Below are 20,691 nucleotides of genomic sequence, written 5' to 3'. Positions count from 1 at the left end.
TGAAACACGTTACGCTGTCAGCGTAAACCTCGATAATCGTCATCAGAGGCGGACGGAACATCTCCCAGTCCGCGTGATCAAAACAGTCTTGTAGCGCAGAGTCTGATTGGTCCGACCAGCACTGGATCGTTCTGAGGGTGGGTGCTTCCTGTTTCAGTTTCTGCCTGTAAGCGGGCAGAAGCAGAACGGAAGAATGGTCCGATTTGCCAAATGGGGGCGGGGAGGGATTTGTAGCCTTCCGGAAGGGAGAGTAACAATGATCCAAAACCCGGTCCCCTCGTGTGTTGAACTTTATGTGTTGGTGGTATTTTGGGGCGATTGCTTTGAAGTTGGCTTTGTTAAAGTCCCGGCAACAATGAACGCAGCCTCAGGGTGCTGCGGTTTCCTGCTCACTTATACACCCATACAGTTCCCTGAGTGCCCGGTCTGTGTCGGAACTGCGGGGGATGTACACAGCTGTGATGATAACCGCTGTGAATTCCCTCGGCAGCCAGAATGGTCGACACAGAAGCATGAGATATTCCAGATCAGGAGAGCAAAAAGACTTGATGAAATGTACGTTCCTCTGATCACACCATGATTTGTTGATCATAAAACATACACCACCACCTCTGCTTTTACCAGAGAGGTCTTTCGCTCTGTCCGCTCGGTGCACGGAAAAGCCCGTGATTTCGATGGCCGAGTCTGGAATCTCCGTGAGACAGCCAGGTTTCTGTAAGGCACATAACGCAGCAGTCCCTCGTCTCTCGTTGGAAAGAGATCCGGCTCTCAGCTCGCAGAGTTTGTTGTCCAGAGACTGAACATTTGCCAGTAGTATACTGGGTAGCGGGGTCGATTTGCACGACGTCTTACTCTGATGAGAACGCCGGCTCGCTTTTCCTCTTTTCCTTCTGCGTTTCGCGCCGAGCAGCACAGACAAAGGGCTCCGCCGGCGTGTTTGTAAACAGCGGGTCGGCATTAAGGAATTTGAAGTCCGGTTTTCGATGTGTGATTGTAGAACTAATGTCCAAAAGCGTTTGTCTGTCGTAAACAATAAGGCAGACAACATCCAAGACAAAAAAACAAAGAACTGTAAACAAAACAAACAATAAACCGCAGTGTTGTAACGGAGCTCGCAACGCAGCAGCCATACTCGGCGCCATCTTGAGTCCAAGGTCTTAACCAGCATAATAACAGATTCTAAAATATGTATGCAGCATAATTTTGGGATGTTTGCTGATGGTATCTAATGAATTTCCTTTACAGGATATCTCTGATTCGGAACTATGAAAAGCTCCCAGTCCAAGATCACTTCATTGTGCAGGAATATTTAGACAAGCCTTTCCTCATGGAGGGATACAAGTTTGACCTGAGATTCTACATCCTCGTCACTTCCTGTGATCCACTGCGTGTCTTCCTCTACAACGATGGCCTGGTGCGAATGGGCACAGAGAAGTACAATGCACCCAGCGAGTCAAACCTGGTGAGCGGACATTTAATGATTTATGACATCATCAGAGCGATTTTAGACCTATGCAGTATATGTACTCAACACTTTTACATAATTTATATAATAGACATAATTAAGAGACAAGTGACAGTACAGTCCATTCAATGACCCACATTCATGATATACAAGTTCATTTCTGCATAAATCATTGTTAAAATGTTTTGTATGTAAATAAGTACATAAAACAACTTTGGTAACAATGGTTTTTCAAACAACTTACTCTAATTCAGCTGGGCATTAATGCAACAGTGTAAATAAGAAAATGAGGCACATGATGTCATATTGCTATGTTGTGTTCAATCGCTCAGCATTGAAAAAGTTGTATTTTAAATGTTCCTGAAGCGTGGTTTTCCATGGAACTGCATGGGGTTTGTGAGATTTTGATAGTATGCCAATGATTAACTAAATGGATATACAGTAAAAATGTATATTTTTAAAGATGATTAAAATTACAATGATCAAAATAGAACATTTTCACAATCTTATAAAAATTATTACATCAGTTATTTTTAAATAATTGATCATTTGTAAATAACTTGTGAAGACATTGTGAAATTCATTTATTGAAAGGTTTACAAAAATAATTATTAATATAACCTTGTAAATATTTGAGGTCATAGTGGTTCAGCCAACAAAAAAAAGGTGGGGAACTCCTGGGCTAGTGAATTGACACCCAGGTATGCAAGAGTATGACATATTGAATGGATTGTATTTGCATCCTGGATAGATCTGTTTTGTTTGTGTCAAATTTAATATGGCATTTACTCTGTCTACAGTCTTTAATTTCAACCAGTATTGGACCTGATTTGTGCTTGTTTTTCTTTCAGAACCAGCTGTACATGCACTTGACCAACTACTCTGTCAACAAACACAACGAGAACTTCGAGCGAGACGAAACAGTAGACAAAGGCAGCAAAAGATCCATTGGTTGGTTCACAGAGTTCCTCCGAACAAATGATTACGACGTGGCCAAATTCTGGGGCGACGTATCAGTGAGTTTGCGCTTTTTCTACGTAAATCCTTCACTATTTGTGGATGCTGTTTTCTCCTGCCTTTCACTTCTATTTTTTTCCTTTCGTCAGTCTCACTGGCTCCAGTTTCTTAATTTTCTCATATTTTCCCTTCGAAAACGAATCTGTTTCCTGTCAGTGTGGAAGCAGTGTGACAGCTCTGCCCTTATCTCCCCCCTCTCTGTTTGCACTGCCTCTGTCTCCTTGCTGTCCACTTCTCTGTTTTGACTTCATCTAATTCCTGCATCTTTTTGAATTTTTAATTAATCCATGTTTTTGATTTTTGACATTTTGCCTTGTGCATGCAGAAGGGTTGTGTAGGGAAGAGGCGAGAGAGTCAGCATCCAAACGCAGAACTTTTAATTTTTTTTAGAAGACTATATCAGCTCTGTAGGTCCATACAATGCAAGTGAATTGTGATTAGAGCTTTGTAGCTCCAAAAATCACATAAAGTAATCACAGAAGTAATTAGTAAGACTCCAGTGTTTAAATGCATATCTTCAGAAGCAATATAAAAGGTGTGGGTGAGACACCGATCAAAATGTAAGTCCTTTTTCACAAGTGAATGATCCCTTTAAGCGCAGTTTGAATCTCACAAAAACACAAAACTTAATAAAGCTTGAATAACACGTGAAACTTTGTAAGTGCAAAGTTTTATTTTTTTTCTCCTCATATTTTTATCAACAGCATGTTTTAATTAATATTATTTAATTATGATGTGTCGTGATGTATATTTTTCATCTTGTCTGTTATCGTAGGCAAAATCATAAAACACTTTATCAATGATCATATTTGTCAGTAATTTTGTTGACAAGATGAACACTGCTGAACTGTGGCTGGACATTGGCTTACAGGCCTTGATATTAAAGCCATCCTTATTTATTAAAATCATTTCTCTGATGTTTAAGCAGAGAATAGTCCTGGGAACTATTGTTAAAACCTCATTCATGTGTCAAAACAGATATGGATGAACACTTTCAATCTAGCGTATGACACACACCAAGACACACACCTCCTTCTGTTCTCTCTGGAGGAGCATCCATGCTGGGTTCTAACCTGTTTCTCTGTATCTATACCTTTGGGGTCCGCAGGACACTGTGCAAATGCCCGCCTGTTATCTCGCCCTCATACTTCAACACAGTCTCTGTTTAATCATGCAGTGTGACCAACGGCCTGCCAGAGCTCTGATAAGGGCCGATACAGGCGGTCTGCTCCTGTTTTTTGCGCTCTGTCCCTGTTTTTCCTGTAGCATGCTGTCAGTCTTTGACCGATCATGTGTCTTCTGGGAGCTGGGATTTTAATGAGTCCCTCATATGGGCTGTTTGCACATGCAATGAGATTTTATAAGCACATACTTGTTGAGAGTTAATGCAAAACAATGCAATGGTTCAGATATGTGAATTTAGTTCTGAGAAGAGGCCCAGCACCATATGTTTGCTGATGACACTTTTGTTTTGATATTTGATCTGCTGCATTGAAATGCATGGATTATTAAGTGAAATGCAAGTATCCAAACTTGTTCAAATGCTGTTTTGTGCCAATAACTGCTGAATGTCTTATGTATGCTTTTGCAGGAGCTGGTGGTGAAGACCCTGATAGTGGCCGAGCCGCATGCCCTCCATGCTTATCGTATGTGCCGTCCGGGACAGCCACCAGGGAGTGCCAGTGTCTGCTTTGAGGTGCTTGGATTTGACATCATCCTGGACCGCAAACTCAAGCCCTGGCTGCTAGAGGTCTGTTTTCACAGAACACCTTCCTCCTCTCCATTAATCTATCAAAAGTCCCATTTCATTTGACTACTTAAGCTAAACTACGAAACTACGAAAACAAGGTCCACGCAAAAGTGCATTTTTTTCAATGGCGGAAGCCCAAGACATACATTTAAATTGCTCTATTTATCTATAATCAATTGCTCTTAAATGGGGACAGCATGTCAAAAGGAATTGGTTCTTTTAGAAGTAAAGCTATACCAAAATATCAGGTAGGTTTATAGAGTGGCCTATAAAGTATGCTTATAAGGTGTGAATGTTTATGTTGGATAGAGGGAGAAAAGTCTTGCTGGCTGATTCTGGATAGTCCCAAAACCTAGTGAGCTAGGGTCTATTCCAAAACCTAGTGAGTGTTCTCCAGAGGCAGCATTTTATGACATCATAGGCTTCCAAAGGTGGGTTTTAATTATTTTGCCTTATAAGGTATCTCGTTTTGGCCAAATTCTATATGCATCCTTCTCTGGGTATACGATCCCAGAATGCACTGTGATGAGATCGGTGGAAAAATTAATTCAAGTCAGCGGATGAATCAAGATAAATTTAGATAAGAAATATACTTATTATCCATTCATACTTGTTTGATGCGAAACCGTCTATTTTACCCAAATGTGTGTGTTGTGTGTATTTATTCTCATTAGAGTTAGCCTGCCACTCACACTATACCAAAGTTGTGTTGAGAAATGCTGTATATATGAAGAGACAAGAACTACTGTGCAACAAGTAGCCCTATTTACAGTAAATCTGAAATAATTATGATATAGATTAATAATCATCGGGAAAATGTTCTGACTATCGATGCATGAAAAAGTAATTGATCCCAAGCCAGACAATAATGCAATATATTTGTAGGCAATAAGTAAGGGATACAGTCAGCCAGTTGTCAATGCAAAATAAACACTGACTGGGTGATCAGAACTGGTCTTGTCTTACCCTGAAGGGGTTTATTTTGTAATCACAACCAGCTGGCTGTACATTATTCCACTTATTACACGGCTACTAACCAGATAATTAAATACATGGACATATAATATTGATTTGCATTGAAATTTTGTAATTTGAGAATTACACCTGTGATACCTAAAAATGATCTTTTGGTAGGCAGCTCACTAGGTTTTGGAACCATGGAGTGGTTACTGGTTTTTCCTGATTTAGACTATTTAATTTATCTTCGTCATGCTAAAAATGTCTGGGGTTTTCAGTCCTTTTGTTCACCTTTTACCATTTAAGGCAAAACTTTCCATACAATCCAGTGACTCTCATTGAAAAATGATTCTCATTACTAAAGAGGCAGTTGTTTGTGTGTCGGTTTTTGGAAATCCAGGGTTCTCTATTTTTTGGTTCTGTTTCCCATTTTAATTTGCTTTAGCGGTGGTGTTTTTCAATTTTGGTTGACAGTCCTCTAAACAACTTTTTCCAGTCATTCCCGGTGTGGTCATCCTTGAACTTTACAAACATAAAATGATTGCAATGGCTGTGCCACTCCACCATCTGTTTTTCAGGGTGATTACTTAATTCAAAACATCTCTTATGCCAGCTACAATTTTGTTTGAATTCCAGAGACACTAAACATTCGTATGACTTAAATCGAGATGAATGTCAAATTTGTGGATTTTTTGGCTAGGGGAGCGTGGCTGCCTTGTGTATCTCAAAGTCTCAAGTGAGGGTCTTGTCCGACAGCAAGGAAGAATGCTCAAATAGCAGCGTGTTCAGGACTAACGTTCAGCAAAAACACTGGGCTGAGTTTGCTTACAACACACACCAGTGCGAGAGCAGACTCTTTTTCCTCTCTTTCATTCGTTTGACAGACACGCTGGTGGTTAGGATGCAGGAATGCTTCCATTCTTACTTGAGGGGTAATGTGCAGTTTGCTCCAGAATGTTCCATGTCAGGTTTTCGGGATTGCCCGCACTTCTGTGAGGCAGTTAAGTGTGACTTAAATCTTTAACCCAAACTTCTGGCTGCAGCCTCCCTCTTACCAGCCGGTTCTAGGATGTAAAAGGCTTGGGGATGATTATTTTGTCATTTGGTTAAACCCCTTCAGAATAATTTGTACTTTTTAATGAAAAGTATTTTTTGTTTGGCTTTATGCAACTTTAATTTCTAATTTGCACTTTAAAAAAAACTTGAAACTTTATTAATAGAGACAATAGAGAGTGGATAGGAAGTTGGGGGAATTGGAATACGTCGCAAGCTGGATTAGAATCTGCATCCCCCCATGAGTGCAACACAATTTGCACTGAGGCTGTTGATTTAATGCATTAATTCAGTGCAACTAATTATGTAAAAAAACAACTGTTTAAGAAAATGAACACAGTTAATCACGACATCTGACCAAACATATATTCCATGATAAGACAATTTCCTTTCAACAGAGCTTTAAGTATCACCTTAATGTTTTTGCGAGCAGGGGGCAGTCAGCGCAAATCCAGCTGTTAGAAAGAAACCAAGAAAGCTTCTTAAAACAGCAACTCTATTCTGGGTTCAATACAAGTTAAGCTCAATGGACAGCATTTGTGGTGTAATATTGATTACCACAAATATAAATTTAGCCTTGAACCTCCTTTAAAATAAATAAATAAATAAATAAATAACTGGGTTACAGTGAGGCACTTACAATGGAAGTGTAACGAGGACTCAGGTAAGTTGGGATCCATCTGCGGTTCTTTATTGAAAAGGCAGAACACAAGTCGTACAGGCAAGGTCGTGGGCAGGCAAACAGGGAATATAACAGGCAGGCAATAGCGTAACTAGAACAGGCAGGGGTCTGGGCAGGCAGCAAACGATCGAGGTACGAGACAGGCAAGAGGTCAACAAGGCAGGTAGCAAACAAACAAGGTCTAAGTAACAGGCTAGGTTGGCACACAGGATAACTAGGGTATGAGTACAGAGAATAACTTGCTTGGAAATGTCGCCGGGGCAAACAAGACTTCGCAATGAGGGAATACACAGTCATGAGGGAATACACAGTCACGATTAAATAGGGCAGTGGAAACAAGGGACAGCTGTGGAGTAATCAGACCTAGGTATGCGGGCTAAAGGAAAATGTAGTCCTAAGGGTCAATACTCCGGTGAATCCGATCTCTGATGACTGAAGGAGGAGGCGCCTTCACCGGTGTTCGTGACAGGAAGTGAATGGGGGACAATTTTGTATAGCCACAAGACATAAACAATATGTAGTTTTAGTGCAATAGCATCACTTTCTAACCTTTTCTCTGTAAAGTTATAGCCAATTTTACAACTTTGTTACCATGACAATGTTATGTCAACAAACCATAATACCCTAAAATTACAGTGAAAATGACTAATTTAAGAACTTTACAGCTCAAATAATACATGTTTTAACAGAAGAATTGATTTGAGTGCTTTTATAAAATTATTAGCTTCACAGTTCTGCCTTGAAACCCTGAAAAAATGCCCTAATTAGCACGGGATCATTTCACAGGCCGTACTCAAACCTGCGTCTCTCACACAACCACCATAGCTCAACATGTCAGGAGAACAAGCACTAACCACTAGGCCACAATTCATAGTTTTTATTTAATTGTTTTTTTAAGTCATTGGAAGTTTGTCACAGGTTTTTAGGAATGTCTGGTAGTGATGGAAGTTCTCTGGCAGTATCCCGGCTTTGTGTGCATCCCTGCAGGTTTTGGGAGGAGAACACAAACTGTGGCAGTAGACGCAGTCGTTCAGCCTCAGTGCTAACGATCCCTCAGTGCTACTAGCAGCCCGCCACAAACTCCCATCAATTAACATCCCACAAGCTCCTCACTGTGGGTGAAAAAAGCTGTTTCTTTTTCACGCTACATTTACGGAGTGAACATTTATTTCCGACTTCAAGTGATTAGTCAAGACACATATCCACACTGCAGCGTTTGACGGAGAGAGGCGAGAGGTGCGATTTTCTGCTGTCTGTTCTCTAATGAAAGTTTCAAAGCCGACTGTCGTAATATTTAGCTGATAAATATTAGGAATGTTTTGCCACGGCTCCTCCATTTAATATCTATTTTGATGGCTCATTCTTATCAGATATTCTATGAAATGTATTTCATTCATGCTCAAATTATTATGACTGATCCAGTATATATTCTGGTTTCGGTACCACTGCAGGTCCCCTGATCTTCTCAAGGCAAAGTTCTTTCTGCAAAAAAAAAAAAAAGATTGCAAAAAAAAAAAAGATTGACCAAGAAATGTCATACTCTTCTTTCTTTTCATTGCATATCTACAGCTTTGTTCATGTTATTTCCAGGTTATTGTTCTTCTTAATTACAAATGAGGCTGAAATGTCAGCAGGGGTTTTACAATACCTCTAAAACTGACAAAACACAGACATACAAAGACACACGTAACAGAGAGCTTGTGTTCTTAAAGAACCCCAAAAGGGAGAGTAGAAGAGAAAAATGCTTAAAATAAACATCATAATGCATTCACACACACTCAACACTCAAATCATAAAACCAACACTACGCTAACTAAAAAAAACACACCTGCTAAAATGACTCTAACTCACAATTTCAAACACACAGCAAATGCACATTATTAAAATTCCAACATTAACACATGCACCCAAAAACACACATCATTAAAAGACCATCACACTAATTGCCCTATTTTAAGAGCGCTAGTGCTTTGCCCAGTGCTATGCCATAAGTCATAAGTGCAAAGTCAGTGGGCATTGTAAGATATCTGGACCATGAAGTTTTGGTATTTTTGCGCAAACATGTGCTAAGTCTAGGCGCAATTGGGTTTGGCAAAATCGTGCGCAATGCATTAAATAGGCTGAGTAGTTTAGCTCTTAGGTTCTTCTTTGGTTATTGAACCATCTGTGTCCTATTTAATCCATTCTCTCAAACATCAGCAATATAAACAAAGACTACTGTAGGACCGTTATGGTTTGGGCATGGAAAGGAGGAGCTGAGAAGCAATAACCCCATTCAGGTAAGGCTTTATTTTCTGCCTCCAGCACACCTTTACACTCTTCTTGGTGCTTTTATGAGCTCACTCAGGTAAATTTATAAATAAACAAAAGAGTCTCAATAAACATAAACTTCTTAAAGGACCAACAGTTCTTTATCAATCAGCAAACACGCCAACACTGGACTGACGTGTCGTTCTCTCCCCCATCTCTGGTGGTGGCGTGGCCGTTTATATGCTGCCACTCTCACCATGCTCACTGGAATTAGATACCGGCGTTAGACATAATTTAGCTCAGGTGTAAGCACCCTTACTTCATGCGGTGGAGCCATTGGAGTTGGCCGTTGTCCGAGCAGAGGCTGAAGGCCCGCCCCCAGCAGATAGTACCGGAGGGTGAGGACTTCCCACTTGATGGCCAGGCACTCCTTTTCCAAGGTGCTGTACTTCGTTTCCATCAAGGATAGCTTACAGCTGATGTACAGCAGTGAGCACTCCTCCCCCTCCACCACCTGAGAGAGTATGGCCCCCAGTCCTCTGTCTAAAGCGTTCATCTGTAATAGGAAAAGGAGGAGAAATTAGGTGCATGCAAATGCACAGGGAACGCCTCCCTCCATAATTCAAGGATGTGGAGTTGATATATTTGACGTGCGCCCCCCTCTTCGGTTTGCTTTACCTCGTAATCGAGATCCCCCACTCGTCATGTGACCTCAAATGGCCCTTGTCACTTGGTGAGTAATTTGGAGCTCGACGTGTGTAGTAATACGAGTACCTTATGTCCCAGTGCAAATTCCCGCAGCCAGGCTCCCCTGTTATATAGTCGGGTCTGTTGTTCTTGAACTTGGAGAAAAGTCTCCTATGTTAGTTGCCCCAAGGTGTGGAGTTTTGCTCTAAGATCAAGAACGTACCTAATTTCATTTTTGCTATCTGAAGGTCCCTCCTTCCAAACTTTACAGATATGGCACCACCCATATAGCAGCTCGAACGGGAAAAAGCCAGTGGAGGCTTTTGGTACTTCTCGAACTGCAAATAACAGGGTGTGAAGACATATCACAATTTCTAGCATCCTCGTGCACAAACTTACGAATCTGTTCTTAAGAGTTTTATTAAATTGTTCCACCAGGCCATCTGTCTGCGGATGTTAAACGCTGGTGCGAATTGACTTAAAGCCCAATAATTCGTAAAGCTTGCGTAGTGTCCGTGACATAAATTTTGTGCTCTGATCGGTGAGGATTACTTCTGGAATCCCCACCCGGGAGATTATTTTGAAGAGTGCTTCTGCAACACTACATGCTGAGATGTTGCTCAGGGGCACTGCTTCCGGATATCACATTGCATAATCCACTAGGATTAATACAAAGCGTTGTCTGCGTGCGGTCCACTCTAATGGCCTGACAAGGTCGATGCCAATTCTCTCAAAGGGGACCTCGATCGGAGGAAGGGGGCACAATTACGCTTTTGGAGTGGCCGGTGGATTCACCAGCTGACACTCACGGCATTCCGCACACCACCTGCGGACATCGCCGCCAATGCCCGGCCAATAAAAACAGGCTATTAATCGGTTCAGTGTCTTTATTTAATCTAGGTGACCTGCCATTGGATTATAATGAGCTGCCTGGAACACCATATCCAGGTGGCTCTGTAGTATTAAGAGCTAGGTTGTATCTTCTTTTGTTTGAGTGTCTTGTGTCACTCTATACAACCGCTCATTTATATTGTGAAATAGGGAAATTAAAGTGCACACTCGGCCAGAGTTGAATCAATCACTCTCACTTGGTCGAAGGCGTGCCTGAGGGTTTCATCATGACTGCTCAAGAGGGAAATCCCCTTCGGGAAATTCCCTGATGATGGACGGGGCCGCAGCCTCTCCCCCCCTCATGTCATCTTGACGTGGAGCTGACGAAGACAGCCCCGGCTCCGCCTTCTCTGCCAGAGCATCGCACACTTCACATCTCGACACTCTTGTGCAGGACTCATCTGTTGATATTCCCTTTAATATGTTTCTGAATTCAAGCCAATTAGTCCCCAAAATCAGCGAATGGGTGTGGAACTAACCGTGGCCTCCACTCCAAAATGTTATCACCAGGGTCAACATAGGGTATTTGTGAATATCCCCATGCACACACCTCACCCTCACCATGGTTTGATTACAACCAGTGTCCACCAATGCTTGGTTTGTACCCCTCTTGATTCTTTCATTATGCTCCGGCCCGGTCGGGAGCAGCCTGCGGGGTGTCGGGCATTGATCCCAGGCTGGCCCAGACGCCACGGCCGACCTGTGTTAGCAGACGCTTCCACCCAAAGGGGAGAGCAGAGTGGGAGGGGAGGGAGGAACACACAGGGGGGGGGGGAGAGTAGATTAGCTGCTCCAGGACCACCTGATCGATGACTCCCACGACGTCGCAGTTCCCCGCCAGAAGCAATTTCCAGCACGTGTCTCGGAGCCATTGGGAGAAGGCAAAAGTGCGGTCGGTCTTCCCCAGCTTCAGGGACTGGAAGAGCTGCCGGTACTGCTCCGGATTCCAACCCACCCGCTGTAGGATGGCCTTTTTTAGGTCGTCATAGGCCAGGAGGTTAGCCACCGGTAGTTGTTGGGCAGCAAGCTGGGCTTCCCCGGACAAGAGCGGAAGGAGCCTGGCCACCCATTGGTCACGTGGCCAGCTCCAGATCTCAGCAGTCCATGGTAACAGATCAAGAAAAGCCTCTGTGTCGTCTTCTGCCCCCATCTTCAGGAGTGTGGGTGGGGGCAGGGGGCTGCGGTTGTCCAGGGTCGCGGCTGGGGCTCTCTCCTGGTCGAGAAGGCTCCGGACCAACAGTTCTTTAACAATCAGCAAACACGCCAACACTGGACTGACGTGTCATTCTCTCCCCCATCTCTGGCGGTGGCGTGGCTGTTTATATGCCGCTCTCCCCATGCTCACTGGAATTAGAGACAGGTGTTAGACATAATTTAGCTAAGGTGTAAGTGCCCATAACGTTTTCTCTTTCTCCGGAGGAGTGCTCGACCATGCACCCGCTGCCACAACTGCACAGTCATAAAAAGTGCAGATGGACTGTATGCAGTGAATTAGAATAATAACAATATGGACATGCTCCTGTTATGTGCTCTTCAGGATTTGGATGAACGCTCCTTTAAATTATAGAGAATATAATTATTATAAGGAATTTTCATCTACTGACAAAAATCATGGTTATTATTAATAGTGGTTGTATCAGCATGCACTTAACTTCTACTGGTCGATTTTGATTTAGAACAATTAAATAAAAAAATAATTTTACTGTCCAACTCCTTTCACTGTCACTTTTTGCAGTGACTTACAAATCACTCTACGACAACAGGTGTAAAAATACCAATCCAAATTAGATCATAAATACAGTTTTGAATATAAACACAATAAAACTAATTGAACAATAATCCATGTCCTCTAAATTAATTTAACACAAATCTCATAATTTTTTGTTTCATAAGAAGGCTACAACTCTGATTGTCAGCGACATAATTTGATGTTCCACTATATTATTAGAGTTTGGACATGCACTGTATTACCACCTGCTGTTGGAATCTTCAAACTGCAAATGTAGGAACTGAATTTAGACTTTGCGCTGAAAACATACCTGCTTTTGAAATGTCTTGGCGCAATGACCTATTTCTCAGGAAAATAGTAAATTGCGTTTCGTAACACTTCATTAACATACTGAACAACATACCCACAGATTGCTCACAAAAATCCACAGATAACGGAAACAATTCCACCCATGCCCACTTGCACTTTGCAGTGCAAATGTAATTAGCGATCTCGCGAAAATTGGATAAGACGTAGCACACGGTCGTTGCATTTTGCGCACTCACAAAAACAGAGCCCTGATACTCAACAAAAACCTTAATCAGTACTAGAAATGCTAACACACACTCAAAACATAAACACATTTAAAATGACTCTAAACATACACAGATGACGGTGAGGCTATCCTTATGAGGACTCTCCATAGACATAATGATTTTTGTACTGTATGAGCTATAGATTCTATCCCCTAACCATACTCCTAAACCTAACCCTCACAAAAACATTCTCCATTTTTACATTAAAAAAAAACATTGTTTTGTAAATTTTTTTTTTAAGCGATTAAAACAAAATTTTGCACACAGACTCACTAAAACAGCACTAACAACACATTCAAATATGGCTTAAAATATGCTAAAATACACTCTCCAACACACACCATCTGAAATGACACATCGACTAAAGCAACACTTGGTCACGCACTTTTTATTATTTTATTTTATTTTATTTACCTTTATTTTACCAGGAAATAGTCCCATTGAGATTCAGAATCTCTTTTTCAAGGGAGTCCTGGCCAAGACAGCAGAATAATAGTTCCATATTAAAAAGTACATATACAAACAAAAAAAAACAAACAAACAAAAAAAAAAAGAATACATTTTGGCAATTTAACATACTCTGAACACAATCACCAGCCGCTCTCAGTAACAGCACATGTGTATGTAGTACTCAAACAGTCCTTTATCCTCAGTTTAAATTGTGTCATTGTCGGTAAACAGTCAAATTTTAGCTGATTTTGCAATTTATACCAGGAAAACGGTGCAAAAACTTTAAAGGCACTTTCACCGAAGACAGTTTGCGTTCGTGGGATTTCATACATGATTTGCCCATATGATCTAAGATTACATTTCCTGGTAGTGACTTTAATAGTCAAAAGAGAGCATAAGTAAGAAGGCAGTTTACAAAGGATGGCCTTAAAAAGAAAAATATACCAGTGCTCCAGCCTGCGATTGTGCAGAGATGGCCAACCAACACTCTCATACAAGCTACAACTGGAATTAGTTACAAATCTTAGTGCTGCGTGATATACTGAATCCAGCATTTTCAAAGAAGATTTATTTGCATGCATGTATAAAATATCACCATAATCCAGCATTGACATAAATGTTGTTTGTATAAGTGTTTTTCTCGTACTAAAAGAGAAACAACCTTTGTTTCTATAATAGAAACCCAACTTTACTCTTAGTTTTTTTGTTAGACCCTCTATATGCTGTTTGAAGGACAAATTTTCTTCTAAAAGGAAACCAAGATATTTATAGGCTGATACTCGTTCAATTACTTTCTCATCTAGTGTAGCAACTGGACAAGCGTCTTCTGTTTTCCTTGATTTAGAAAAGCACATCATTTTAGTTTTATCTGAGTTTAGTACAACTCTCAATTTCTGCAGATTCATCTGAATAATTTTAAAAGCAGATTGCAGGTCCTCAATAGCAATTGTCAATGCTGGTGCAGAACAATACAAAACAGTATCGTCCGCATAAAAATGACACTTTGCATTTGTTACATTTTGACTCAAGTCATTTATATAAATAGTAAATAAAATAGGACCCAAAATGGACCCCTGAGGGACACCATTTTGTATAAGTAATGAGTTTGAGGACACACCATCAACACGAACACTTTGTGTTCTGCCACTCAAATAATTATCAAACCATTTGACTGCTTTTGGAGACATTCCAATATCCACCAATCTCTGAGACAGGACATAGTGGTCAACTGTGTCAAACCTCTAGTAGCCACTTAAACATCAGAAACACACACACACACACACACACACACACACACACACACACACACATGGCTATAGCTCTGGTCATACAGCTAATGTTCTGAGGCTTTTCTTCTGATCTTATCTTCTCTGTGGGTTTTTATTCTCCTTCCATTGACATTCAAAACATTTGAGTCATTGATACGAGCACAGACACAAACATGGAAACCGGAGAAACCTCACTTTATTTAGCTTGCCTCACATCATCTGCTATACGCGCTGAGGCACCATTGTCCACATCTTCACCAGAGCGCATCATTAACATGTTAATCTGAATGCTGCTCATTCGCAGGGCTGCTGGGAAGGTTTGTCCACTCCACAGGTCAGACAGAAGTGGCCAGAGGGACCTCTAGTAGCCATTAGTCAAATGCTGTGGTGCAACATTGATATCACTCCCCTTTGGGCCCTCTTGAATTCCCCCCCTTCCTCCCACCCCACTTTTTCTTTCCAGAACTACTCACACTGTCATTAAGCTGGCATGACAAATAATGAGAAAGCACAGAGAGAGAGAGAGAGAGAGAGAATATGGCTTCTCAATTCTCGTCTTTCAATGAGTAGACCAGTGTCTGGGTGACTTTGAAATAATTTATTAGCTGTGTTAGAAACCCAGTGAGCATTCGAAGGTAAGCGACATTTTGCAGCCTACTAAGATACCTTATTCTGGACAAGTTCTAAGGCAGCTTTGCATGTATCCTCCATGGTTAAGGCAATCCCAGAATGGAACAACCAAGATGGCAGACAAGTCAAGAGAAATGCGACATTTATTGCACTTTTATTTCATTCTAAATTGATGTTATATAAAATATAGTCCAATCATATTATCTGTCTGCACTTAGTATTTTTTGTGCTTATAACCCCATGTTCTAACTAGGTGCATAATAAGGCATGTGATAAATGGACAAGCGCTAAAAACTCTTCCATGTTTTTGTCCTAGTAACCAACCTCGAGCAACGAGAGGCAGCTTGGTTGCCTTACGCATTGTGAAATCTAATTTGTCCAAAATTCTGCTCCACACTGTATATTTAAAAAAATATTTTATATTAGTCATGACAAAAATGTCTTTTATATTTTTCAATATTACATAATTGTCCTTGCAAATATTTAATATGTGATATATTCATAAATTGTAGTTAATTTTACAGGGCTTATAATTTTATTTACATCAGTTGTGAGTTGTACCTCCTGTGAGCTACATGTGATGTGCAGATTTGCTGCATGTGTAAACTGTTCCAAATCAGTCATTGATTGGATGCTGCCTCAGAGGGTAACTGCCTTTGTAGGCAGTAGACAGCAAGACAGTTCACTATGTATTGGAACAGAGCCACACACACACACACACACACACACACACACACACACACACACACACACACACAGTTGTGTTTCCATGTTTTATGGGGACTTTCCATAGACATAATGGTTTTATACTGTACAAACTTTATATTCTATCCCCTAAACCTAACCCTACCCCTAAACCTAACCCTCACAGAAAACTTTCTGCATTTTTACATTTTCAAAAAACATCATTTAGTATGATTTATAAGCTGTTTTCCTCATGGGGACCGACAAAATGTCCATTTGGTCCCCACAAAGTGATAAATACACGCTCACACACACACACACACACACTCACACACACACACAATTATTTCAGTTTAGCTAAAAGGACTTTTTCTAACCAATAATCTACTCTAATTTAAACAAGTACAAACCACGGTTATTATAATAAATATGTTCTAAAGATAAAACTTGAGCAAAAATATTAATTGAAATTAACATTTTTGTAAATGTACAAAAAAACATAACATTTATACAAATGAAAAATGAAACAAAACAAAAACGTGCAAAATGACGTCATGATGTTTGGTCACAAGACGCTATGAAAACCAATGAGGTTTTCTTATCAACATAGATGCCATAATTGATTTAAGCATTTTACTTTATTCATATGATTTAATTTGAGAGTGAATAAACACTTAAAGTAATAGCTCTCCTAAAAATGATATTTCTCCCATAATTTACTCAAAGATGTCAAGATTTATAATGAAAAAGATGTTACATTTTGGCCTGTTTCTCACATAAAACTGATCATATCGCTTTAGAAGACATGGATTAAACCACTTGGGTTATATGGATTACCTTTATGCTGCCTTTATGTCCTATGTGCTCGGCAGTATTGGACCACATTGATTTGCATTCTATGGAAATATTCACATCATATCTCCATCTAAATATCTTTGTTTGTGCTCCCCATGCAAAAGAAAGCCATACGAGTTTGAGATTGCATATAAGGGTGAGTAAATGAGAGAATCGTCATTTTTGAGTAAACTTTTCCTTTAAATTTCATGCTGTTCATCGCACAAAGTGATTGAATCGCTGAAGAATACTTAGAATATAGTGCATGAGTCGTATCGATTACTTTTACGGTCACTTTATGGTAGTTTATTTGTCCTTTTTCAAGCTTGACAGATCGAAGTAACTTTTCAACTATGGCAAATAAAACCTCTGAAAACTTTCAAAAGAAAACAATAAAAATACAGCCTGTGTGTTTCATGGAAGAAAGAAAGTCATATGGTAAATTTTTGGGCAAATTGTGAATTTGATAAAGCAAAACAATAATAACTTTGGTACATTCACACATACTCTCACATTGACGCCGCTGCATACCAGCTCCATTTTCACTAACAAAATTGCATCAGTAGTGATGAAACCAATGTTCTCTTCTTCAGCGTGGGTTGGATGTTATTGCAGAGACTGTCCCAGCAATAAGGACAAAGTAAAAACAATCAAACAAAATGGACTTTATTTGGTGTTTAGCTCTTTTGGAGGTTGTGTCTTTGACACTGTTGTTTGTCTGACAGTCATAAGTTAAGGGGTGAGTGTTAAGGGACAGGAAGTGCTTGTCAAGTGTGAGCCAAGCACAGGTCAGGAAGAGCTTTCAGAGCTCATCGGCACACCCAACACGGTGAAAGTCTCGCTCATCTCATCTTTAATGCTCGTCCATCCCAGTTCATTTGTTTTTTATTTGTCTCTTTCTCTCTGGATCAGATTTATCAAGAAGTGTCATTTCATTTATGAGTTAAAGGGATAGTTCACCCAAAAATGAAAATGATTTCATAATTTACTTTATCCTCATGTGGCCCTGCGATGGACTGGCGACCTGTCCAGGGTGTCCCCCGCCTTTCGCCCAATGTTAGCTGGGATAGGCTCCAGCCCCCCGCGACCCTGTACACAGGATAAGCGGTTGGATGGATGGATGGATGGATGGACTTTATCCTCATGTTGTTTCAAACCCATAGGACTTTCCGTCTTGTGTGAAACACAACAGGAGATTTTAGGAAGAATGTTAGCCTCAATCCCCATTCACTATCATTCTATGGAGAAAAACAACAACAAAAAGATGCAATGAAAGTGAATGGTGACTAAGGCTGTCAGTCCCTAACATTCTTCCTAACATCTCCTTTTGTGTTCAAAGGAAGAAACAATCTTAATTTTTGGATGAACAATCTTTTTAATGAATGGGACTAATCACAAGAGCATTTTTCGTATGATGTTGCTCAGTGCTCGTCTTAAACCAGTACTCAATTGAAACAAATCTTTGAGTTAAAAAAACTAAATAAAAAAATAAAAATAAATAAAATGGCTGCTGGACTTTTTAAGTTCTACATCTCTCTTGTTGCAGCGCAGTTTCTAGGCCTGACAAAAAAAGGGAACCCAATGTAGAGACATGAAGATAAGATACAAAATATGTGTGGAAAAAAAAAATCACATAAAAAATTGAAGACCCTAAAAGCAGATTTAAAATTCTCCCACTGAAATGCATCCATGTTTTTAAGCACTGTGAATTTGGTTAAGGGCATTAAGAATTCATGCATGAAACAGAATTTTAAAACGGCCAACATCGTTAAGATTTCTCACAGGATGATCATAAATTATGCAACACATGCCTCATGATATCACATGTCTGCTTTAACACATATGTATCCATATATCCCTTCTCGTATACTTTATATAAACTGTATATCCCTGCATGAATTTGCCATCACGCTTCTCTATTTGATTTTTCTGCCCTTAATTGAGTAATTAAAGCCCCGTTTTGGTCTGTTGGAAACTCTAGATGGCAGTGTTGCTCTGTTGTGCTTATTTTTCAGGTTTATTAAAAAATGATTACAGTGATCCATTCATCAGTCTGTCATATCTGAACAAAACTAAATTACTTTGCTTTTTTCAAAGTAGAATCCTTTAGGCCTACATCATGCTCTGAAATTAATCTCTTTTTTATCAGAGTGTTTATTTTAAGCAGTAGGACAGGTTGTGCATTTGGGAATCTCTGTTAAAGTGTCAGGTCACTCTTTGGCTCTGAACAGGCACAGAAACACTGATTAGGTTTCAGTGCAGGAATCAGCCTCAACGAATGCGACAAAAGAACAAAACAGTGATTGATAAGGATGTGAAATGCAATCTGTCCTTCACTCTATGCAGCTGTTCCTTTAGTAGTGCTCAGATCAGTATTTCTGAGTGTTCAGACCACTGTGAATTAAATTTTTTTGCTGATGTAGTTGTAAATACTGTACATTGTTACACATGCATGGCACACTCAGTCCTGCTTCATTATAATGGGTTGCATGCATGCAATCATGTCAAATGCACAAAATAGGTCAGTAGTTCTTATAATATACTCACCCCGCCCCGCCCCGCCCCACCCGCCCCGCCCGCCCTCTTTCCCTCCCACCCACCTTCCCCCATTCCGGTGTGTGTGTTGTGGTGTGACGTGTTTGGTCATATCTGATGTTATATGTCTGCAGAGGTATCCGCCCCCACAACTGTGTATTTAAAAAGAGTTTAGGTTTGAAAATGAGATGTCAAGATAATGTATGGTTCATGATGAAATAATTCATTGTTGTAATCATTGAGTTGTTTTTCAGAAACATGTTAAAGTAATGTGTGTGTGTGGGTTCATTTGGATTTATTATTATTATTGTAAGACATAAAAAGCAGTATTATGTTTAAAATGTGTTTAAATAACATCTTTAATGAGCGTGTAATGCTTGGTGTCAAACATGGTACAAGTTTTTTATTAACAAAAGGGTGAAAATGTGTTTTCTAAAACAGTGGATATTGGATAAGACAAAAAACATTCAGATGGTCGCTTTAAAATAAGGATTTAATGGTTAATGATTGCTATTTACTTTTAACAGAGGAGAAAATGTGTTTTCTAAAACAGCCGATACTGATAAGACTAAAACATTCATATGGTGCTTAGAGGTTAGGATTCCTGGTTTTCACCCAGGCTGCCCAGGTTCGACTCCGGTATGGGAGAGGTGTGGCATGGTAATCCACTGAGCTCTGATCTACGCGAGCTGTTGTGAAAACAAAGGCAATTCAGTGGCATTCTCGGCACAATGACGTGGTTTTCAACAACTATAATCTTTGATATTGGTTTAACAAATACACGTATTATTAAAAACAATATTTCATTTAATTGTAGTTCTAACAACAGATGTTTCTAAACAGTGGATATTGACTGATCAAAATCAAAGGATGCTAGTCATTTTTAAAAATAATAAATAAATCGTTAGCAAATGCATATGTGGTATTTTATCAGTGACCTTTTTATAGATCAAAGGTTCAGATTGTCAAAACACATCAAAGACATTTTTAAAAATATTGAAAATAGTTTATCATCCTTAATCTTTGATATTAGATTAACAAACACAATAATTAATTTTATCTGTAACACTAACAAAAGGTCTTACATTTTAAAAACAAAATAGTTTGCTTTATAAAATACAGATTTAACACAAAAATCTTACATTAGTTCTGCGCAGTCCCTTTCATGAGCTGAGGGTTGCGATAATGGTTTAAGAACAGTGACAAATGCAAGACAGTCCTAAAACCTGTGTTA

At 39.9% G+C, this 20,691-nt stretch overlaps 1 protein-coding gene across 3 annotated transcripts in view; it reads left to right on the top strand.

Annotated features, from left to right (window-relative positions):
* LOC127632611 (tubulin polyglutamylase TTLL7-like) overlaps window positions 1–20,691 on the top strand; it is a 132,232-nt gene that overhangs the window by 26,630 nt on the left and 84,911 nt on the right. For all 3 annotated transcript variants that reach the window (XM_052111304.1, XM_052111303.1, XM_052111302.1), the window contains exons 7-9: window positions 1,246–1,462; window positions 2,317–2,481; window positions 4,074–4,232. In XM_052111304.1, the coding sequence (XP_051967264.1) occupies window positions 1,246–1,462; window positions 2,317–2,481; window positions 4,074–4,232 (541 nt within the window). The remainder of the gene's footprint in view (window positions 1–1,245; window positions 1,463–2,316; window positions 2,482–4,073; window positions 4,233–20,691) is intronic.

The sequence above is a fragment of the Xyrauchen texanus genome, chromosome 39 (genome assembly GCF_025860055.1).
Source record: "Xyrauchen texanus isolate HMW12.3.18 chromosome 39, RBS_HiC_50CHRs, whole genome shotgun sequence".
In the NCBI taxonomy this organism is placed as follows: domain Eukaryota; kingdom Metazoa; phylum Chordata; class Actinopteri; order Cypriniformes; family Catostomidae; genus Xyrauchen; species Xyrauchen texanus.
This window is presented reverse-complemented; position numbering and strand designations above follow the sequence as displayed.